The sequence below is a fragment of the Chanodichthys erythropterus genome, chromosome 24 (genome assembly GCF_024489055.1).
Source record: "Chanodichthys erythropterus isolate Z2021 chromosome 24, ASM2448905v1, whole genome shotgun sequence".
Lineage (NCBI taxonomy): Eukaryota > Metazoa > Chordata > Actinopteri > Cypriniformes > Xenocyprididae > Chanodichthys > Chanodichthys erythropterus.
The window spans coordinates 12063479-12089075 of record NC_090244.1 but is presented as its reverse complement, the minus strand read 5'-3'; the positions used below and the strand labels follow the sequence as shown (position 1 = coordinate 12089075).

Here is a 25597-nt window from a genome sequence, read left to right as displayed (position 1 = left end):
TGTGTTTAGGTAACGTTGGACGCTTTCCCGTATCTGTTTAAATGCTGAATTTCTCTGCGTTTGGGGTTTTTGAAGGCAAGCCAGTGTTTTAAATACCTCAGAGGATCTCAGACGATTCTCAGCCTTTGTCTTATCGGCAGTTCACCACAATTCCACAACAACCTGCAGGATATTTTAATAGCATATCCTAATGCCTCAGACCTTGTGTAGCACCAACAACCTAGCTAACAAGAAAAATTCTCAGAACTTTAGCTAATGTTCTGGCAAGGTTCTCTCAAAGTTAAGAACAAAAGTTTGTTAATAGAATGTTCATTCAAAATTATCTGGTCTCCAATAATGTTCTCAAAATGTTTGCACAAAAACGTTATTTATACATCGTTCATGGAATGTTTTTTTCTTTTTTCTTAAACGTTTTAGTTGGATGTAGATGTAGATGTAGAAGTAGATGTTTGTCAGTGCCGATAGCCTTGTGGGCAGCACGCAGACATATAACGGCGTTGCGCATCGGGTGACCCGAGTTCGAGTCCTGGCCTTTCCCGATCCCGTCCCCCTCTCTTTCTCTCACTTTACTTCCTGTCTGCTTACGGTCCTTTCATAATAAAGGCAAAAAAAAAAAAAAGTAGATGTTTTGAACATTCAGGAAACATTTTCATAACTTAATGGATGTTCTTAGAATATATTTTTGTTAGCTTGGAGGGTTAACTTTTGTTTAGCTTGCTGTCAAAATGCAAACTATGCTTAATGAAGAGTTTTAGCTAGATTAAATTTGAAGTATTAGGATTTATTTTCATAATATGCGGAATTGCTTGACAATTTGATTGAAAAGTACCACATTGAGCACTGTTGTTTGGTCTCAAACATAGCGTCTATAACTCTAGGCCACTAGCGTCTAGTTCAAGGCCACTTTATGTATGTCCATCAGCGCAGAAAATTATTTGGACTTGTCCCTTAATTAAAAAAAAAAAGTTATTTTAAAAAAGGTCACTTCAGTTGGCGGCCATTTTATTTCCTATCAACTTGAATGTGAAAAAGACCAAAATGTCTGTAACTGTTTGTTGAAATGTTGTTTCATAACTTTTCAAATCAGGAATTAAAATATCACAACAATAGAATTCTATATTTTACTTCGGAAGCTGAAATTACGCTAAAAATATATTTTTCATCTTGGTCATACATGCAAATGCACATGAACTGTCAAAAATGATTTTTTTGAAGTTGTAAATAATATAAAGATTATTGGGGTATGTTGTACAAAAAATACTATTTGTCTGTCGACTTCAAAATTTCATAATAAGAGGGTTTAAAATTACTAATGTGACGCATCTATTGTTTTGAAAGCTTTAATATGAATTAATTGGATAAAAACCTCTTGTTTTTAGAGCTGTAAATCATTCATGTGGGAATGCCCAGGCACGGATTAATGCACAGGCTTACCTAGGCTGCAGCCCAGGGTGCACCCCACATGTGTGGGGGCCCCGGATTGGCCAGACTATTTTTTTATTTATTTCTTAATTTACAGCGCGGACAAAAAAAGACCCACACTGGTCCATAAGGAAAAAAAGAAAAAAAAAAACACAACAGGTGATTGGATACATGTGACATTTGGATGGAGAGCGCGCCCGCTGCATGACATGGAGGCGCCGGCGCGATCACTTAAAATACTCCGTCATTTTAGTCATACAGATAAGAATAATATAAACTGTAAATGGTCTACTTTTATTTCTGTAAACTCACAATATCAGAGAACGTTGTGTTTTTGTAAAATGAAAACAACCAGGATGTGCGCGTTCTGCCGTCTCTGTGAACTTGAGCACGTAACAAACATGAACCGTACTTCCCTCACAGACACTAGAAATATATAGGAAGCTTGAAATGTCCACTTTTAATCAAACTGACTCAAATGGAAAATAGCCTACATATTCTCAGATTATGTCCACTACTAGCGGACATGGCGACTCAGCATCGTAGACTTCATCTTTGCAGCCGAAAACAGAAAACATTAACATTAACATTAAATTATTAAAATGTATAGAAAGTCTGCTTGCTGCTTTTCACTACACACTCAATACACACAATATAATAATTATGTTTACCAGGCCCTGTGGCAACTTTTATGCGTGCGCTTGAGCGTTGATTAGGCTATAGGTGTGGAGCGTGTGTAAGGCTAGCCTTCCCCTGGCAATGGGTAAAAAAATAGAGGGGGCTTGGCCAAAAATGCAGCTGCACATTTAAATCTAGTAAAATTAAATGAAAAGTGTTGGTTGCAGCATTTAATATAGATCTGCTCATGTTGCGTTATACTTTTTATGCGTTATACAGTGTTGCGCACTACAACAGATCACACACGATTCTGTTGAGCTTACAATTGCAATGGCCAATCAGAGGCGTTCAGATTAGTCATCGCTGAAACACCGCAGTTTTGTTCAGTGCGCGAGCTCAACTCAGAATTCTAACTGAATTCTGCTCTCTCGCTAATGCTCTCAGTGTCATCGTAAAGAGATTTGGTGATTGTGCTCTTGAGACTAATTGACTAATAAAAACAGGTTTTTTATTTACTATTTACAACGTATTTTTGAGCAATGTCAATCACAAAACTTGGGCTACTTGATGATTTCTTGAACGCATTAATTTAAGTCCAGTGATTTAATGACTAATGATTTAACTTTTAACAAAAAAAAGTATATTTATTATGTAGGCCAAAGAAGATATTCATTGTAGTCAGCTTAATCGATTAACAAAACTTTGTGAGATCGCAATTAATTAAGATGAGTGACAGCTTAGGTTATAAAGGAAGCGCTTTTATGCACGGTTTCTAGACTTTATAGTATAGAAGCTCGTTTTTGCCAATTAATAAAAAAAAGAAAAAAAACGTAATTGCCACTTTATCTCAGAATTCTGACTTTTTTTTTTCTCACAATTGCGAGTTGAAAGTCTAAAGTTAGAATTGCCAGATATAGACTCGCAATTGCATGATATTGTCACAATTCGGAGATATAAACTCGCAATTATAGTAACAATTCTGACTTTTTTTCTCGTAATTGTGAGTTTATATCTCAGAATTGTGACTTTATAACTCACAATTGTGAGGAAAAAAGAGTCAGAATTGCAAGAAAAAAAGAGTCAGAATTTCAAGAAAAAAAGTCAGGATTGCAAGAAAAAAAGTCACAATGCTGAGCTAAAAAGTTGTAATTACTGTTTTTATTTTTTTATTTAGTTGTGGAAATGGGCTTCCATAATATAGGCCTAATTCATTCAGAATTTGAAGATCACATTTTTTTGCATTTATGTTGGGATGTGTACAAGTTGCTGATAGGCGACAAGTAGCCTAACTATGTCATGACATAGACTCTATGTGTTTTCATGGAGGAATCTAGCCTGGAGTTGGTTCTGTATGCTATGTATTCTATATTGGTTTATATTATTTATTATGATATTCAATTTCACATTTTACCTAGCCTATGTGATGTGGTGGTAATTGTCTTACTGTGGAACGTAGAAGAAAATCTGTATTATTGGCTGATTAACCTTAATATTTGTGGACCATGTATGGCACTAAATACATTTTTTCAAGAAAGCATAATGATTAAGGGGGGGCCTCACACAAAGAGCAGCCTAGGGGCCCTTGACCACCTTAATCCGCCCCTGGGAAATTCCTGTGGATGAACTTCTGGTTATGCAAATTCAACGTAATTTAATGTAAATGGTGCTTTTCTGGTCTTGTCTCATGCTCAAACATTATATCTTGTCCCATACTTTTAAAACAATCTGTTTTAATGATTGCTGCTTATCCCAGCATACTTCCACTGAAACTGGATTTTCTGTGATAGTCTGCCACAGATAGAGTTTTATTGAACCCAGGACTCCTTGAGCCACCTGTGCAGCAGTGCTTTTGGTTCTTTGCACGTGGCATTTGGGTCAGCTGACCTCACTGTTGTGAACGGTATCAGCAGATAAAGGCCATGGGAGTAACGGAGGTCTTTTTTTGCCACCAGACAAAAACGCTCTTCATTTTCACCCTCAATATCAGCGCCTTTACTATCCTCCCTGTCTGTTTAGGACACACTTTGTGTATCAAAAGGAATTTCTAACATCGGACACAATGACCATTTTTTTTGAACCTGTGCATATCTAGTTTGAGAAAAAACAGCATGAACAGTGGGGCATTGTTTTGAAGCAGACAAGGGAAAATTCACGTCCATAGATGTAACATTGCATTTCCCCGAAGCCTCCTGCTGATAAGGACGATGATGATTCATTTCACCACACATCTGTGGCTAACAGAGCTTTTATTTATTTGACAAAGATAGTGTGTTCTCTGTCAGTGTTGACATCCGTTACATTGGTCGTCCATGGTCTTCGGACCTGTCCGTTTCATTACTTATGACTTTAATCACAAGTCTTCTCATGTTTACAATAAATCGCTGCTTCAAGTGGAATCTGTTAGCTCAAGGCTCCACAAGCATACTCAAACTTTGGTGTCCTTTGTCATGGGTGAGCAGTAACATTTCTCATTTCCTTTAAATGCTCTCTGAGGACTACAAGAGAGATTCATCAAACGAGTGGAAATCATCTGGGGCTATCAATTAGTCTGCTGTACAAATGAAGTCGGTAGAGGTTCTACCTTGAAGTCAGATCTCTTTGATGCAATAGCGAGCTTTGGAAAAACAAAATATTTTCAGGGTCACTTGGACCGCTGTGTTTTTCTTGAGCCTGTGGAGCACTTGGGTAAAAGTCGGCTAGGTTTTATTTTAAGATAATTTGTTGTTTGTTAAGTGGAAAAATGCATTTGAATGGCCAGGGGAGCCATTCTTTTTCTTCGCTGTTGTTTCAGAAATGCGGCGTTAGACATCTACAGAATTTCTCCGACCCCTCGTGGGAGCCCAGAAAAACCTATGGTATTTTTTTCACAGCAGAAATAGCAAAGAGTGGGTGTTGTGTGTGTGAACAAGGAGTTCAGCAAAGAAGATGAGGTGAGACCTAGTGCTAACTAAAACTCATTATTTTCTCAGTATAGTGCTGCATTCGACCTAATTGAAGCCAAACAATCTAGCTTGTGTGTCACAGGTATGCTCTCAGCATTTCAGTTTCAACAACATGTTAGTGCCAAGAACACTGCCTACAAATCATACTTGAGTACAGAAACCCTAATGAAAAATTAATGCAGTAAAAGTATAAGTATTGTATACAGTAATAGTACAACAAAGTTGTCCCTGGCAGAGACTTGAGCTCAATTTAAGTTTACTATTAGTTCAGTAACTTTAAAGTCAAATCCTCTGCATACACAAACTCTGAGGATCATATTACGGACATGAACAATTATGTTGAGTTATTAAAGGAACACTCCACTTTTTTGAAAATAGCTCATTTTCCAACTCCCCTAGAGTTAAACAGTTGAGTTTTACTGCTTTTGAATCCATTCAGCCGATATCCGGATCTGGCGGTAACACTTTTTTAACATAGCTTAGCATAGTTCATTGAATCTGATTAGACCAATAGCATCTCGCTCAAAAAAATGACCAAAGAGTTCCTTTAAGACTCACTCCGAATAGATCATTGAATCAGTTAACCAGTTAATGAGATCTGTGTGAACCGATTCAAAAGAATCAGTTTGAAAGAAAAATTTGCTTACAAAAGGCTACTGGGTTCCGACATGAGCCTCAATTGTTTTACTTCAGAATACAAAAGATAGATAGATAGATAGATAGATAGATAGATAGATAGATAGATAGATAGATAGATAGATAGATAGATAGATAGATAGATAGATAGATAGATAGATAGATAGATAGATAGATAGATAGATGACAGAATTTCATGCTTTGTGTGAACTACAACAACAACAAACGATAACAAGTCATTTGGAAGGATGAGTACATGGGACTAGATTGGTAACTTCCATCTACCCTTTACTTTGGATCTCTGCCTCTTGGTGCTGCCAAAGAGCTAGTTTAATCCAAGCCGTTATTCCAAAGCTCTTCAGCTTGATGACAAGATAAAGGACTTTGACACAGTGACTTCTGCTGACATGACAGACTTTTTCTTTTCCTCGCTCTCCTCTTCCCTGAGTTGAAGAGTTGAATCCTGGGTCAGCAGCTTTCAGCAGAACGCCAGACTACAATTCCAGATGGTGAAGTAGGACCAGATTTCAGCTCATCAATTTAATGAAAACTGCCTCTGCTTAGCCACGTCCTGCTCCTTGGCCAACGCTTCCGGCTACGCCAAGGCCTAAACGTTTGACAAATAAAGACGGATCTCGGTTAATTGTTTAAGGGATGGCCTTCGTGTACGAAAGTGGCAGCGCAATATGATGCAGATCCTGCAGTTTCCGTGACCTCTTGATAGCTTCTGAGATCGTAGTGACTGAATGTCACCTTTTCAGACTCGTTTAAAGACACTTAGGGTGAACAAAATGGGGGAGACTGAAGTGGAGGAAGTCATTTTTTATATTTAATGAAGCAATTCATTGAATCTGTGATAGTCTAAAATGATTATGTTGAGTTTTCTTTTCTGTTTTTCACAGTGTAAAATTCAGCAACAGTGACCTCTTAGATTTGCAATATGGTGTTGTCTGGTAATGTTTGTGTGTAACTGTTACTATGAAAGCAAAGCGGCTGGCAAGACGAGAAGCAGAAAAGATAAACTTTAAAGTCTTCATACATCAAAACAAAAGAAACTTTCAAGGACGCTAACAGCTGCCCCTGTGATAAATCAAACCAGCTAAACATTTTCATCAAGGAATCAAATATTTCTGTAAAGTGAACAACAGACTCAGTCGTATACAAAATAGACGACTAAGACTAGGCTATTTAAGTTTATCACAATTCATTTTTAATTAAAAAAATTCAGAAAAGAAGGTCAACAAGTTGATTCTATAAAATCCCATTTGTCATAATTTGATTTACTTCAAGCATAATATCTTATTTTACTTCACTACATTTTATTAAAACATATAGTTCCTCGCCATTTCAAAATGAAGAAACTGAGCCGTGATAGCTTTATTCCAATTATTTTCGTTGAACCTATTGAATCGGTTCTTAAATAGCATTGAATGATTCATCCACTAAATGATCGCTGTTCATGAGTCAACAACTCATTGATTCAATGAACCGGTCGAACTGAGACTTCAGGTAACAACTCACTGAACTGGTCATGTCACACTCAAAATGTGCCAAGAACCCAAAGTAATGTGATCCTCAGAACTCCAGGAGGTGTGGAGGATTAAATTAATGGCGCAAAAAGTAAGTTGCTAATGCTCAAACCTCTATATTCTCTATATTATTCTATCTGTGTCTAGAATTGCTCACTCCTTAAATGAGAATTCTGTCATCATTTACTCACCCTCATGTCATCTTCAGAACACAAATTAAGATATTTTTAATGAAATCTTAGAGATTTCTATCCCTCCATTGACAGTCTATGCAACTACCACTTTGATGCTTCAAAAAGTTTAAAAAAAAAATTGTAAAACTAATCTATATGAATTGAGCAGTTGAGTCCAAATCCTCTGAAGAGACACAATCGCTTTATGATGAACAGATCTGTGTGCCTGTGTATGTACACACACATAGTATAATATAGCTATAAATATAGTATTATATATTTCACAGATATATTATGTAAACAAACTTTTATGTTAGATGCAATTAATCGATTTGACAGCACTAATAGAAACATTCATCGTCATCCGCGTCAGTTGTGGTAAACTGAAGCTCAATCTTGTTTTCTTGATGTGCGAGAACCAATGAGGTTCATTCTCGTGTGTTATGCGGCAGGTTTGAGCCAATGAGGATTGATCTAGCCAACGGCTCTGGTTCTCGCAGTTCGATCGAGCCTCTGTATATATGTGAATAAAAGTCTAAATTAAATCTGTTCATCATACAATAAATCAGAAAATTTGGACTAAACTGCTCAATTCATAGTTTTACAATCTCTTTGAACTTTTTGAATCGTCAAGTGGTTGACTGTAAATGAGGGACAGAAATCTCAAAAACATTTTTATTTGTGTTCCGATGATGAACGAAAGTCTTATGGGTTTGAAATGACATGAAGATGAATAGCCTAATTGATGACTGACTGAATTTGGGTGAACTAACCCTTTAAATCTATGTATTTTGAGCAGTATGATATAGAGCGTTTAATTTTAAATAAATAAATCAATTATGGGCCATCGCTCAGTAGGCTTACTTTTATTTTTTGATATTTAATGCTACTTTGGTATTTAAATATAGCCTAATACATAATGAAGGCTAGCCTATATTTGCAGGCACATATACTTTCACTGGAATAATAACGACAATTTGTGCACTTCGACAACTGTTTGATTGCATTCGACCTTGTCGGTTAACTTAATTTCTTGTTCTTTTACTACAGATAAATGCACTGATTGCCAGTATTTTACAATAATTATCCATAATTCTCACTCTCGTTTATTATATTGTTTCATCTTGGACCATAAAAGTGTCTGGATGCCGGGCGTGTGTTGTGTCACAGCATATTTTTCGAACCACTGTGGAAATAAAATCTTTGTCACTGTCTATTACTGTTGTTGCAAGTATTCTGCAAATGGTTATGAATGTCCATGGGCCCTGGTTAAAAGTTAAAGCGAAGAATTGACTAAGTGCTAACAATATAATACAGGATTCGTTTGTTTTCACATCTCCAACCTGATGGTATGAGGACTTCCAGATGAGGTCCATCTCAGGCTGGAGATGTGGACTTCAGTAATATTACTCTTCTCCAGACAGTGAGCCAGAGGTTAAGCAGGAACTCAGCCCTTGCTGAGGGAGTGTGTGTAGGGGTGTGTGTAAGTCCTCTCTTCCTCGCGGCAGATTGTGCAGTGTTATAATTGACTTGTCCCTCCTCATGTCTTCATCGCAACATCGCATATTTTTCATCGGCCTTTCATCGTCCTGCACTTGATGGTCGCAAATTGTAAGACAAAATGGTTTCATTAGGACATTTCATGCGTTTTCCTGCGTGGAATATCTTTCTGATGCGATAAATCAAACGCGCTTCGTTGCTTTGAATAACGACTGGCGGATTAAATATAATAAAATGAGAAAATTCGAACAAACTTCAGTTTTTTTTTTTTTTAAATAAAAGATGTTACTCATTCAGTTTTTTATTTGACTGTTAAAGTATTTAACAGTTCATGTGAATGTGAGCACCTGCAAATTAGTTTTTCATTTCGATAATGAGAAGATGATAAGAAACTATTTTTATCTAAACAAAATTCTGCAGTTCATATGAAGCCTAACGGTTTTAACGTTTCTTTCTGGCTAGCAGTTAGGCTGCTATTTGAAACATCATTTGCCTAAGCAAAAAGTTTTATTTAATCATTCAACGCTTTCGGTTTATAAATATTAGGTTTTGAGAAACGTAATGAAGCTTAATGAATGAGTTCATTATTTTAATTAAGTAATAAAATAAAAAAACAATGCAATATTAATAATTGTTAAAAAACGAATAATTTAAAATTACAAACAAGACAATATAATAGCATAGTGGGATTATTTTCGTTACATTTAGTCTTTGCTGCATTTTTAAAATGCACTATATTTTTATTTAAAAGTAAACAAGTCAAGATACGTTGCATACAATTGTTAATAAACTAATTTTTATTTTGTGGGAAAAGGGGCTGATACGGTCACTTGGGTAGCCTATATATTTTAAAAAAAAAAGAAAAAAAAAGGGCATTTATTATTATTAGGCTATTATTATTATTAAACTATTATAGCTATCATCCTTGTTTAAAAGTTTTAATAAATCGCGGAGTCAATGATCTAATGTTTTCCTCTGTGCCGTAAATTAAATAACGTCACAAACAATTACACACTGTTTAATAATTAACTATTTCCGTTCTCCTAAAGATATCGTTACAACAACCCACTTACAAAATAATCATTATAATTTTGCCTTCCTTGGCATTAATTTTTTACCCCTATAATGTTATAAATCGCCCTAAATTAAAAGGCCAGTCACATTTGTAAAATGCATATGAGGCCGTCTGAGCTATAGAGGAAAAAAACAAACATTAAGTTTGATGGATGTTAATGATAAAGCGCTAGTTTGCGAGCGGTCATTATGACGCTGTAAGGTCACGCGCCTCAAAATATAGTCTTGAAACACAATTAAAGACTATTTAACCGAAGCATACAGTTAGAACAATAATTAAAACGAAAGCCCCGTCGCTTCACAAACCAATTCAAATTCTGAAATAAAATTCAAAATAGATTTTAAATTTATTTTTTAAATTTGTAAATCAATTCTACCTGCTCAACCAAAGTCTAAAGTGCATATATTAACAGTTTTATAGTGTCTGCTAAAATGTGTTTCAAAGCTCATAAAAAGCCAGTCTCTGAATCATTGTTATTCACTCCCACAAACACACACACACACACAGTTTATTGAGACTCCCTGCATGCTGTATGAGTATACAGGGAGGAGTATTGTACAGGGAGAAGTAAATGAATGAAGTGTTACACTCATCTTTCCTCACTAGCTCTGGCTCCTCCTCCTCCTCCCGACTCCTCAGTGTATGTGAGCTCCTAGGCCTCCAAAGAAAACAGACACGCAAGAAAGGAGGAACATCTCTTCAGCTCTCCTCACTCCATTCACAGAGCCTGCGAGAACTGGGACCTCCCAATTTTCTTTTCTCCCATTGTGACATGGACTATTCCGGTTGAAAACGACAAAGCCGATTTCAACGAAGAGCCTGGCCGTGACCCAACGTGACTTAGCGATGACACCTTGACTTTGGATTTTAGTACAGAACTGAACTCGAACCAGATCCTCGTCTCTCCGCTGGGCCGCTCAGGTGTTTTGTAAGTACCCGAAAATGGGTTCCGACGTACGTGACCTCAACACTCTACTCCCTCCCGTGCCCTCGCTGCCTGGGGGGAACGGTAACTGCACCCTGCCCGTGAGCAGCACCCCGCAGTGGGCTCCTATGCTGGACTTTCACACCGGCGCACCCTACAGCTCGCTGGCTCCGCACTCCTTCATCAAGCAGGAGCCCAGCTGGGGCACGGCCGACCCCCATGAAGACCCTCACTGTGGGCTGAGCGCCTTCACCGTGCACTTCTCTGGACAGTTCACTGGCACTGGGGCCTGCAGGTACGGAGCCTTCGGGGCCCCTACACCCAGCCAGCCCCCATCCAGCCAGCCCAGGATGTTCAGCAATGGCCCTTACCTGTCCAACTGCATGGACAGCCAGCCCAGCTCCAGGAATCAGGGTGAGGATCTGCTTTAATGTAATTCTGTGGGTCCACATTGCTCCTGAACTGTTTGAAAGAGTTAAGCCATAATTTGTCAAAACATTTGGTTAGGTAACACTTTATTTTACAGTGTCATCGTTACACGTATCACTGTAAAAAAAAGAATGGTTGGTTTAACTTAAAAAAGTAAGTTGCCTTGTTCATTGAAATTCTAATTTTTTGTGTTAATACAATGAAGGTGATTAGTTTAATAAACAGAAACTTAAAATATTATGTTATCTGAACCACATTATCTAAGTTGATTTGACCAAAGAAATAGTGTTGTGATAACATCATGAAAATATTTTTTTTTACAGTGCAGTTATTTTAATAATAACTATAAATTATGCATAATTAACTCTAAACCAAACCATAACCGTAACTCTACAGTAAGTACATTGTTATTACTCAGTATTTAAATGTATAATAACAAAAGTGTAACCCTTTATTTTAAGGTGACGTAATATTAATTAACTACATGTACTTACTATAGAGTTACGGTTAGGGTTAGTTACTTGTAATTGTGACCCTTGACCACAAAACCAGTCATAAGTTGCATCTGTATATTTGTAGCCAACAATACATTGTATGGGTCAAAAGTATTTATTTTTCTTTTATGCCAAAAATCATTAGGATATTAAGTAAAGATCATGTTCCATGAAGATATTTTGTAAATTTCCTACCGTAAATATAGCAAAAATGTATTTTTGTGAGTGGATATGCATTGCTAAGGACTTCATTTGGACAACTTTAAAGGCGATTTTCTCAATATTATGATTTTTTTTTGCACCCTCAGATTCCAGATTTTCAATTAGTTGTATCGGCCACATATTGTCCTATCCTAACATACCATATATCACTAGAAAGGTTATTTATTCAGCTTTCAGATGATATATAAATCTTAATTTAAAAAAAAAAAAATGACCCTTATGACTGGTCCAGGGTCACAATTATGCATTATTTACTGTTATTACTATGTAATAACATGTAACTACGTCACTTTAAAATAAAGTGTTATCAAACCTTTTTATTAATTATTAAGGGCTTGAATCATCACAATTTACTGGTATAGGTATAACTTTGCTTATTTTAATTGAATTTTTCTTTCTTTAATTTTTCAGTCATTCAGTTTAAATGTTGTCTGCTTAATACACGTTTAATTGTCTGCTATATACACTTTTAACAGTTTCATTACATAGTAAAGCTTGTAATCTTGCACTTGTTTTATTTGTAGTTGGGAACTTAGTTTCATAATGTGCTGAAATTGGACCATATTACTCAACTGCTGGCCTAAAAGTCAATAAGTTTAAACATTCCTATTATTAAGGACAAGAAGCACTGAATTTAATTTCAGTCATTCAGTTTAAATCATGTCTGCTTAATACATTAATTCAGTTACATAGTATAGCTTGTAAAACAAAAAAGTTTCAGCTTTAATGTTGCACCTCTCAGTTTCATAACATTTCGAAATTGGACCATTTAAATTGCTCAACCGTTGGCCTAAATGTCACTGTTAAAAATCTAGATGTAGTGTATTGTATTGTATTGTATTAAAAACAATGCTTTGATTTTAAACCCTCGTTTAAATAAGGACAACTTCAGTGACAAGCTGAACAATTTATGGCAATAAAGTTATTTGTATTGACAGTTAAAAATAAGACAGTTTATCATATATTTTACAAAACGTCTATATGAGTTTTTTAATGTGAGGAATGAATGCAATTTGTATAGAATTGGAGAACTTTTGAAGAGAGTGTAGTTTGTCAGGATGTGAGCTTGTTTTAACAGTAAGGTAGAAAGTGAGTAAATGTATTCTGTGATTTATCCATCACCAGGGCCGTCACCTCACACATATTTGTCTGCCTTGAGTAATTACGTATCGCAATGCTCCTGTATTTGGCGAAACAGTTCCGTTATTTTACAGATATGCTCCAAACACCTCATCACACAAGCGTTTAATGCATGTCGGGTCATTACTGTGTCAGTGTATAATAGACTTTAGCCTACTGGCTTGGGGGTTTCAGCTTATGGGATAATAAAGATTTTACAGTTAGACAAGAAAAATATTTTTTCTTCCTTTTCATGATGACAAACTGCATGAAAACAAAGACGAAAAACGGCACCTGCTAATAATATTTTAAAAACTGAACGATTATGAAGTGAAACTAATTTCAGATAAGCCAAATGAAAAGAAACAATTTGCTAAATGAGATTTCATCAAGTAAATGCACATGTAGACAAACTTATGAGAATTTGAATACAAAAAAAAAAAAAAAACATCTAATGATTTTGCACATTTTCAAAACATGTTTGAAAGTTACAAAGGAAAAATGTTTTATCCTTTCTGATGATATGTCGCTCGGACACCTGAGTTTTTGGTTAATACAATTCACATTTGATATTTTCTATGTATTTTATGATTACATAAATACATTTTCTCCTTCTCTCATTCCTCAATGAATGCCTTTAATCCATGTTGCTATTCCTATATTTACTTTTTGCTATAAATTCCACATTATATTATTAAATATATAATATAAATTATATATAAAATATTTTTTAATGTATAAAATATATAATATTTTTATATATATTTTAATACTTAATATTATATTTCTAATATGTAATATTAAATATTGTTTAAATACATATTTTTACTTCATACAATATTTTAAAAAATAATTTTATGTATTATAATCTTTGTAAAAATATATTTGAATATATATATATATATATATATATATATATATATATATATATATATTTATATATATATAATACATATAATATAATACATATAATATATATATATATATATATATATATATATATATATATATATATATATATAATACATATAATGAGATAGATCAGATAAATAACATCAGACATGAGATCTTGTTTTCGGTTACCCCAGACATAAGGGAAATTTTTAAAAACACCAACACTCCCAGATATCTGATACTCGTATAGTTATAAATTGCATATTGGAAATCTAAAGTTACAATGAATCGCGGGTCACAATATCAGGCCAGTGACCAGCTCTTCACTGACTCCCAGGTTAAAGCTCTTGCTGGGATCTGGTAGGGTGGAAGAGAAATGGTCATCTTTAATGAGTTTTTCTCTCTCTGAGGTGAAAGTGGTTGGCTTGTAATTAATGAAGATGGTGGTGGGAGACCATGATTTACGATGTTACGTCTGACCTGGGGTTAGACCGAGGCATGATTCACCCCTAAACCTGGTGTCGGCTCTCGGCTACACACTGTCCTGCCAGCGTTTGTTTTCCTCGCACAGCTTGTCCGCTCACCCCCGCTGGGGAATGGAGGGGTGATTAGGATCCAAAGAAGAATATTCCTATTATCTGGAGAGTAGCTGTGTGTTTCTGTTTAATAACAGCTAATAGAGATTTGCTGTTGTTTTTATTTCTGGCATCCATCTCAACTGCAAAAAGTTTACAGAATAAATAGGTAGTTCTAAAATTACTGAAACATAAATGGTATATGATCTATAGTAGTGGCCAAAAGTGATGTCTGGCATAGGAAAATTGACATCTTCACCCTTTATTCAAGTGTTATTAAAAATGTGTAGAAGATTTTGTAAGCATATTGCATAGTTGTGCTTGGAGGCAATTGTTTTATCTGTGATAACGCAATGAAACATGACAAACTGTGCAGACATAATTTTGTTCAGGCTGTCATACTTTTTGTTTTTCTACGCATAAATAAAACTTGTAGCTGTAGTTTACCTTTTTTTTTTATTGATAATTTTGGCAGATAAAACACCTTAACCAAGTTAAGTGTTTTGTTCTTTCCCTCATATTTAAAATATTTAAAAATATATAAAATATTTTCCTCATATTTTTAACTTGTATAGGGACATCACTTTTGGCCACTACTGTATATTTAAAATATATTTTAAAAATATATATTAGAATACATATTTAAAATATTTCTGACTTATTTCTATCTCAACTGAAAGTATCTGCAGTTTATGGAATAATTAGGAAATTCTAAAAATCTTTTACATTTCTAAAACATAAATGCTATAAGATCTATATTTAAAATATATTTTAAAATATACTTTTAAAATACATAAGGTATATATTTAAAATATATTTAAAAATGTTTTAAAATATATATTTAATATTTTATGAAATATATACTATATATATATATGTAATATTTCAATATTATATATTTCCATTTCAATTGAAAATATCTGCAGAAAATATTAGGCAATTCTACAATTTCTAAATAATATATATATATATATAATATTTCTGGCTTCATTTATATTTCCATCTCAACTGAAAGTATCTGCAGTTTATGGAATAATAAGGCAATTCTAAAATTTCTAAAACATAAATGGTATATGATCTATATTTAAAGTATATATTTAAAATATTTCTAATTTTATTTATATTTCCATCTAAAGAAGTTTATGGAATAATTAGGAAATTCTAAAATGTCTATAAGATCTATATTATAAACTATATATTTAAAATATATATAAAGATTATGTTTTATTATATATATATATATATATATATATATATATATATATATATATATATATATATATATATATATATATATAATATATATAAAATATTTCTGACTTCATTTATATTATCTGTCCCAGGTTACGGCACAGTTGCTTTTGATGGAGCCACAAACTACGGACACACGCCTTCCCATCACACCTCACAGTTTCCCAACCATTCCTTCAAACACGAGGACCCCATCACGCAGCAAAGCAACATGGGTAAACACTAACACACTACGCACTAAATTATATTTTATTGTGTTTGTACAAATGCATTTATTGGAGGAGACTCTAATCCGCAAACACTTTCTGCGTGGTTGAGATCTTGCCCTCGCTCTTTGAACTTACAGAGCGGTTTCTGTAATGTCATTCAGGGGGCAAATTGCACAAAACATCCCATTGCTGAACAGTAAATCAGCCCAAACTTTTCTTTCTCCCCATAGTCCTCTCTGCTTTTACGCACGTCATAATGTTAAACATCAGCAAACAGCTAACCGGACGATTTGGTGTTCATTGTGCCGCAGTAAATTCTCCCTGAGGTCTCGGTGCTAGTGACCAAGAAGACTCTGCGATGTAAGATCGCTTTTGGAATGTTTAGAACTACCATGGGACGCATTCACAATACAGGGGCCGGATGAGCCAAAGCAGCGATTCCTCATTTGCACTCGAAACGGAGACTGAGAGGTCTACGTGCTTTATGGCTTCAAAGAAAGTCAGCCTGTTGTTTTCATAACTGCTAAGTGTACTCGGCTGCGTCTTCATAACCCTCCCTCACACTCATATTCCCTTTGTAAAGCCGGACTACACCACACATGCTCGATCATGCGTTTCCCTGGAACTGCAAAGTTATGATACTCTGAGCATCCAGGCATGGTTATTTTCCATGAGGGACTCAGGGAAAACAGAGTGCGCAAATGTTCATTCTTGTTAATTAAACTATGGAGCGAATTATTCAAAACAACATTTATTAAGAATCAAACACAGTGATGTTATTTCAAATTCAAATTCATTTCTTGTCATTTAAGGAAAAAAGTTCAACTTTTTTTTTATCTCTTGCAGATCTACTCTATCAAGTCATGTTTATTTATGAGTAATAAATGTATTTAAAAACAATATAAATTTGGCTCAAAGTTCTGTACAATTTAGAAGCAAACATAAAACCATGATGTGATTAAAAAAAATGCAAAGACTGTTAAAACACATAAAAGATGAATATTAAAAATAATATTAATATTATAAATTAATAACATAATATTAATATTATAAAGAATATTATAAAAATAATATTAAAATATATTTTTATATAATTAAAAATATTTATTTTAGTATTTTTATAATTATAATAATTTCTTTTGCAATATTTATGTTTATTTTAATACTAAATTTACTCAAATTCTCAAGTAAAAAACCATGACGAGAAAATAATAAAAAATAAATCCAAAAAGCCATTAAAAATATATAAAATTAACCATTAAATAAAATATTAGAAATAAATAATATTTTTGTATTTTTATACCATTTTATATATACTTTTTACAATATTTATATAATGTTTATATTAATGTCTCTTTTAATATAAAATGAATAGAAAATAAATAAAATATAAATAAAATACTTTTTTATAATAATATAAACATATTAATATAAAATTTTATATCAATATTATAACAATAATGTTAATTATATTTATATATATATATATATATATATATATATATATATATATATATATATATATATATATATATATATATATATATATATATATATATACACACACACACACACAAAGTAAGTTACCTGGTTGCCTTAAAATTTTGAGTTCATTGAAATTAAAAATTTGAGTTAATACAATGAAGGTGATTGGTTTAACCAACAGAAACTCAAAATATTATGTTATCTAACCTACATTAATTATCTAATTCTATTTGACAAAAGAAAAAATGTTATGATTACTATTCATGAAATAATCTTTTACAGTGTATATACATATATATTGCATTTCAGGTGACCAGCAGTATCCTGTCCCTCCTCCAGTATACGGCTGCCACACTCCTTCTGACAGCTGTACAGGAAGTCAGGCTCTGCTCCTGAGGAACCCATACAACAGGTAGTGCTCCAGTCCTATCCATCACACAAATAACATCTCAAGGTCTTCTGAAACATGTTCCTCACACGTGTTTGAGTCCTCTCTCTCTCTCTATCTCTATCTGCAAGACATCATTGCGCTTCAGATGTTTCTTAAGTTCTTACTTAACAGAAAAACAGACGTCATTAAATTGATAGGAAAGAAAATGAGATATAACAATATGAAAAATGTCATGCACATGTCCACTGAATTCTTAAAAAGTCCAGACAGGCTACAGACAGTACAACTGATAGTTGTCAGGACACTCGGGGTGCAGGAAGTTCAAATCCAGTTCTGTTCAATAACCAGGCCTGTGCAACAATCAGAGACGCTTTAAAATCTGTTATGGCGGCTCCCAAAAGTCATGCTGCCATTAAGCACGTAGAGGAAGCGGGGAAGTTAGGTAACAAGAGGAGGAAAAGGAGGAAAACGTGTACAGGATGTTCGAATAAAGTTTCTAGAGGGATTTTTTTATTTTAAAGTATTAAAAATATACACTATGGTTGAAATGTTTGAGATCGGTAAGAACCCTAAACTTTTGAATGTTTGTGTAATCGTCTGTTATTATCTTCTGAAAAATACAAGGAAATTGAGCACTCAAAAAAATAAATAAAAATCAAATAAATCCCAAATTTCAGTATAAAACATAAGTGTCAGGGGTTAAAAATGCAAAATGGTGTAATTTCATTTGAGAGTATATTGCCAAATCAAAGCTGGGTTCTGTCAAACGTGCTTAATAAAGGTCAAGTGCTGAACAGCAGTGTGTACTACGCCAAAATAAACGTTATAATCCACCACCCGTTTGCACTTTCAGACCAGCTCTGAATTCTCTCATTCTGATAAGTGGTTAACAGTTCTCAGTGGAATTCCCTTCGCAACTTCGGCTAACAGTACGAGTACTACAGCCCCAAAATGATCTCACATTCCACGGATGCTTTCGCCATGTTGTTTTTCCAGCGCAGAGGGAACATAAAGATTCAAAATAACAGAATTGGGATGATAAGAGGACTCTGACTCAGGTCAAACTGCATTTTCCAGTTCCCGCTTCTCTGCGTTGTAATAAACAGGCTGCAGTGAGGCGGCTGTGAATCCTCAAATCAAAATGCTGAGCCGCTTTTCAAATCAAACGCCTGGTACCTACAGCCCTGTATTTACACAGGCCTCTGGGTTGAAGCGTTTTTTAGGTAGCACGAGGCGACTGGAATAAAAACATGTCCGGATTTTCAAAGTAAAATTAGGTTGTTGTTAATCTCAAAGGCAGATGTAGTGTAAACTATTCACAATCTACAGGCTTCCTGCATCTGCGTCTGGTGTGTCAAAAATGAAAAACAAAGATCCAGACCATGTTGTACAGGCATCCTACCAGACCACTGTTATATCTGACCAAACTATTAGTTCTTTTCCATGTAATTTTCCAGGTTATTTTGAAAAAAAAAAAAAAAAGAACTAACATCTTACTTCTGTTAAAACCTGTCTATTATTTATTATAAATCATAATATTTACAGTCGTTTTAAGGTTTTAGGCGTTACATTGTCATGTCATTGAACTGTAAAATTGGATATAACTTAAAAGATTAGTAAGCAATTTTTGCGCACTAAAAGCACTGACATCAATTCTTCAGTTTAAAGGTGCCCTAGAACGTTCTTTCACAAGATGTAATATAAGTCTAAGGTGTCCCCTGAATGTGTCTGAATTTTCAGCTCAACATACCCCATAGATTTTTTTTTGTTAATTTTTTTAACTGCCTATTTCGGGGCATCATTAACTATGCACCGATTCAGGCTGCGGCCCCTTTAAATCTCGCGCTGGTGTTATGTTGAGATTCGCCTGTTCTTCTGAGGTCTTTTAAACAAATGAGATTTACACAAGAAGGAGGAAACAATGGAGTTTGAGACTCACTGTATGTCTTTTCCATGTACTGAACTCTTGTTATTCAACTATGCCAAGGTAAATTCAATTTTTCATTCTAGGGCAACTTTAAAACCTGTGTATTACTTGAAGAGCAAAAGCTGTATAAATCATAGTTTTATAAGCGTTTTAAGTTTTTATGGTTTAAGGCATTACGTTGTAATGGAAATGAATTGTAAAATTTGATATAACTTCACAGAAAAGATTAGTAAGCAATTTTTGCACATTATAATCATGTTAACACATAATTGTTTACTATAGGTATTGTGGCTTTTGAAACAGTAAGCATTGTAACATTTACTGCCTCACACCGTGTCCTAAACAGATGCGATGCGATTTCAGACATGATCATGTCAATCAAAAATCAAAGCCAATCAGAAGAGCACGTGGGCGGGCTCTCTTGGCAAGCTCCCGCACTCGCAACAAAATAAATAATCACATAATCAAATTCATGAATATTACACCATTGTAACATTATCATACTGAGTCACTGAAACAATTTTTGTCATACACTTGTCTGTTAACAATATGTTGACAGTTTGAACGTTCTTGTTTCATTTCATTTGTTTTGAAGATCTGAGGTGAATGTCTATTGTTGCCTTCAGTACGGCTATAAAAGACACACGAAATCATATTCAAACTCACATTAGATGCTTTTAACATTAAATAAAGCACATAAACATGACCTGAGATTATCGTTGCCATTCTTTGTGTTTGTTGTTCCAGCCGTGAAGTCGCAGAAAAATAGAAACCGTAGAATCGTCGCATGTCGGCGTCGTGGCTAGTTAGGACAAAAACTCTGATTAACATGGAAAAAGATACCTTTTATCGCGTGTCGCAGCGTTGTGTCGTGTCTGGTTCGGACAAGGTGTCACTCTAAAAAATAGATGTAAAAACTAAACAAATTTACTCAGTAAAATACCGGTTTCCTTTACAAACAATAATATACGGTAAAAAAACAACAACAATGCATTCTGGGTAATATTTCTCAAAAACGACAAATATTGCCCAAAATGCATTGTAATATAAAGAATATTTGTCGACAAATAATATTACCCAGAATGCATTGTTTTTATGGTATATTACTGTTTCAATGGAAAACAGCATTTCACTGTGTACATTTGTTTAGTTTTTAGTTGTTTAGTGAATACAACCCAGATTTTTGGTTCTTTTTTTTAAAGACTCAACATAATGCCAGAAATGCTTTTGATTGAATTTATGTACTGAATATACCTTTAATGTAAAGATATCATTATTGAAATAGCCCTGAACCATTTTTAACACGTGGACCATATGGAATAATTGGTTTCTTGAGCCAGTGTTTTGTAAAAAAAAACTCTTGATGCTGAAATACTGTTGTGTTCCTTCAACAGTGAAGCAAGCACAGTACCAGGTACCAGTTCATACCGTCGTATGCTGTTGCCTGTCTGTGATGAAACACTATGATGTCAGAGTTGCTGTAGATAAATCCAAACTATGTGTTTGGGTGAGCACCTGGCAGGGTAACTAATGGTTCTACGGACAGGCTTTTAATAATGTATGGCAGGTTTTTGGTCAGAGGGATGACCTGATTAACTGATCACCCCGGTGGTGTGGGTAACCTCCTTTTTTGTGCATATATGACACATTCATTCGCTGTTACCCAGGATGCCTTTGTCAAAAAGGCTATTTTTCATCCACACATTCTTTACATGTGACAGTGGTTGCTGGTTTTTAATATTAAGGGTGCTTGTTGTAAAGGAAAATACTGTACATGCATATTTTCTTAAATAGTATTTCTGTTGTTTTCAATCCCAGCAGCGATAATTTATATCAAATGGCGTCACAGTTGGAGTGCATGGCGTGGAATCCTGTCAACCCTTTGGCATCCACTATAAAAAGGTAGGTCGACGTGACCCGCTCCTGTCATGTAGGAAATTCTTCTGTGATTTGGCAAGCACACATTTGCTTCAGCTCGGAGAAGAAAAGGACTTATAATACGCTTCATTTGAGCTGGTGCTTACACTGAGAGCATAAATTGGGAATTTATATTATTGTGAGGGCCTGATAATAAGTCTGAATGCAAGTTGGATTATTTGTGCAAACCACATTGGTTTCTTCTACGGTACATTGCCATGGATGTTAAAAAAAACATTTTTAATTCATTGCAAATAGAAAAATTACAAGTTGAATGTCAAAATAAAAATAGATTGTTTTTTAGTTAAATCTTAAATCTTTCCTTTAAGGTCAAATATGTAACTTCTACACCTCTAGCACTACCAAATGGAATTGCAAATATATTGTTTTAAAATAGGTTTCTTTAAAAATTATCCCAAGTGTCTGTTCTTAATTGGATAAAACAGTATGCTTGAGAATTAAGAAATTGTGCTTATTAAGCATTTCTAATTAAGCTAAACTATTTTTTCAGATAGCAGAACCGAATGCCGTTCGGGTCTGTTATATGTTGTTGCAATTCATTTGCCATTCGCATTCATTTGCCATTCTTAAAGAAAACAGTACTAAAAGGTTGTGACAGTTTCTTGTGCACTGTAAAAAAAATCCAGTTGTTTCTACGGAAAAATACCGGCAGCTGTGGTTACCAGAACAATACTGTAAAAATGACATCAAACAGTAAACATACTTACGGAGTTACATGTCAATTTTACATTTTAAATATGTATATTTAACATTGGATTTCAGTACACTGTAAAAAAATCCCAGTAAAATTTACGGTAAAATAACATATTTCATTAACTGATATAATGTTAATTTAGTAACCTACTGAAGTACTAATATCTGTTTTGTACCTTTATAATACACTGACAGTCACCAATCACAGTGGTGATAAGAGTCACATGATGAATCAAAGTTCATCACAAGCAGATTTTCCACAAGCTGAGAAGGACAACACTAACATATAGAAGGTGCACACAGTGTCATTCACACACACACTAAACAACATCATGGTAACATGCATGAAATTTTAAAAATGCAATAAACATAAATTTAACAACATTAGATGTAACATAAAACCCTAATGTACATAACTGATTAGAAAAAAATGAGAAAAACTAAGAAGAAGTTATTTCAACAAAGTTATTTCAACAAAAATATATCAAATGTGAAGTGTCACGCAGGGAATTGTGGGAATGTCAATTTACGTTTTTTCACTAAATTTTACAATGAATTGTTATTTTTCACTTTCAAAAACTGTTAATTTAACGGTATTTTACCGTAAAATTACATTAAATGTACCGTTAGATCTATTACAGTTATTCACCGTATATAGTACGGAAACTTTCTATAAACCAATTAACAGTTTTTCACCGCAGCATTTTTACAGTCTTTTACTGTTAAAATCACGGTAATTTTTTACATTTAGTTATTCAACTAAATCAACAGCGCGAAACAGACAGTTTGATCAATGTAGTCCTATTACAATGCGAAATAAAGCTGCAAGAAACAATCAATGGGCCTCGCACTGGTGCCACCGCCACCCGGTGGCCTTAGGAAAGCAGTGAACTTGCAATATGCATTTAAATGGGTAAATACAGTAAGATTATGTCAAAGTCATTTATATGTGCCACAGTTCCTGCTACCAGCTGGTGGCGCTATGACTATAACTAAATATTGGCATGTAGATGTCGTCAGGCCCAGGACTGTTTTGAAAATGTTTTTGGCAGATTGGACATTGCATGTTTGAGTTACAACAACTTCCTGTTTCATGGCATTAATAACATGCTTTAACCCTAGCTAAGTGTTGCTAGCGTGGATAGCGCGTCTCTGTTTATTTTCACTGTAGAAAAATAACCCAGTAATGGTCGTTTCCGATTATGTAGTTTGGAGCCAGTAGTGACCCTGAGGTGGAGCAGCGGTCCTGCCCATTCTCCCGCTCCCGCAAACTCAATTGCAAGCACAGCTTTGTTATGACGTTACACCCCGTTTTTATAGCATGAAATAACTAAAACCAAACTTATTGGAAAAACAAACACTCTTCAACATACGTTTGCATAAGAACAACCAAAAATGACAGAAACCATCTCTGGAAAAAAACTATTTTGAAGTGTAATTGTATTTTTTAGTTTGGGTCACGTCCCATTCGATTACATGGATAAGGCAGGGTTTATGGCCTATACTGCAGCCAGCCACCAGGGGGCGATTGAAATGCTTTGGCTTCACTTTTCAGGACTTGTGCGGCACACTTGGGTGTAGCATGTTGCTTGCATGTTTAACACTTGATGGCGTATTTAAATATTGTTTTAATATGTTTCCAGTCTTTGGTGCTATGACTTAAACTGAATATTGGCATGTAGATATCTTCAGGCCGGACTTTCAAGAAACATATGAAGTTTGGGGCACATTGGATATTGCATGTAGCCTATAAGTTACAACAACTTCCTCTTTATTCCTCAGATTATAATACGAATGACTCTTGTAAGAAGGCTTTTATAGTGAAACATAGTCTGAACTCTTGTGACTCTTGTAAATTATTCTAATGAGTCGGTTCTTTTTAGTGTTTCCCCTCAACTTTTTTCTCATCTTTCTGTTTGTGCCAGAGAGTAGAGTGTGCACATGCAGAATTAGCCTCTGTTTTGTCTGGCTAGAGAATGATATCCTGCCATATATTTCTGCCAGTGGCACCTCAGCCTTGACCAGGCCGAGCGCCGGCCCGCCGGGAGGAAGGGAGCCGTGCAGGGGGGAGGTGGAAGTGCATCAGTGCACAATGGGACAGCCTCTACTCCCCCTGGGACCCAAGCGAGAATCCGCAGTCACGTTCGGCCAGGCGGGGAGGAGGCTGTGACCTCTCTCCAGCCTCTCTGAAAGAGACAGAGGAGCCCTGGGTGACGGAATGATTCATGTGCTGATAAATGAGAGGGACGGTGCTGGTTTCGGTTGAGGAAAAATCAGACACGCTGATCGATCTCAAGGGGGCTGCCATGGAAGCATTGCTGTGGCTCCTCAAGCCAAACTTAATCATTCCTATATACATCCAACTATCTAAAGCTCTTCGCATTCCTCCAAATCCCATGTCTGTCACAAGACCAAGGTGGTTCGGCTTGGGTGAATGAATGAACTGTGAGAGGATTTACTGCAGGATGCTGTTTTGGACTGTCTTTCTGTCTGGCTGTTCTAGAGAGAAAGAGAACTTTATACCTTATGAACTGTTACACAAAATTTGTGAAATTTTATTCAAGGAAGGCAAAGATCTTCGCAGTAACATAATGTGTGGTCTTTTCTCCAAAGGGAAAACATGGTGTAGAATTGTCTTGAGAAACATGTATTTACAGCGTGACGTAAAAAGGCATACCGCTAAGGTTCAGGCAGAAGTTCAACAGTGAGCAAGACCATACATTCCCCATTCATCTCTCTGACTGGCCCTACCTCAAATGTTTGGGGCAAAAATATTGCTCTTTGAAACGGGGAGCAATTTGCCCCAATGTCAGGATGAGTTACAAAGACATGAATCTGTGTATTTTATGGCTAGCAATGTCCTCTATATGTCATCCAAACTTTGTGAAATAATGCATGGAGAGATTTAGGAAGGACTTTATCTGCTGTCGTACATAAATAGGAAAGTTATGACGTAGAATTATATTTTGTGAACAGTTGCTTTAGCAATTTTTTTTGACATTTTTACATCGTAAAATCATCTTCTTGATATTCTATTCATAGTACCATATCAATGCAATTAACTGTAGAGTTTAAGACAAACACTAAAATATTCATTAAATATATAATAAATATTGTTTTTCTCAACATGTTATAACAGATCAGATAATA

General features: G+C 34.9%; 2 protein-coding genes across 3 annotated transcripts in view; both read left to right on the top strand.

Annotated features, from left to right (window-relative positions):
* Positions 1–10629, top strand: part of LOC137015628 (coiled-coil domain-containing protein 73-like) — a 31504-nt gene extending 20875 nt beyond the window's left edge. Inside the window, exon 19 of the mRNA XM_067380676.1 lies at positions 10502–10629. The gene's annotated coding sequence lies outside the window, so the exon portion shown is untranslated. The remainder of the gene's footprint in view (positions 1–10501) is intronic.
* The window catches only part of wt1a (WT1 transcription factor a), a 24064-nt gene continuing 9028 nt past the window's right edge, over positions 10562–25597 (top strand). For both annotated transcript variants that reach the window (XM_067380414.1, XM_067380412.1), the window contains exons 1-4: positions 10562–11234; positions 15897–16019; positions 17808–17910; positions 21635–21718. In XM_067380414.1, coding sequence (XP_067236515.1) covers positions 10838–11234; positions 15897–16019; positions 17808–17910; positions 21635–21718 — 707 coding nt within the window. In that variant the 5' untranslated portion in view covers positions 10562–10837. The remainder of the gene's footprint in view (positions 11235–15896; positions 16020–17807; positions 17911–21634; positions 21719–25597) is intronic.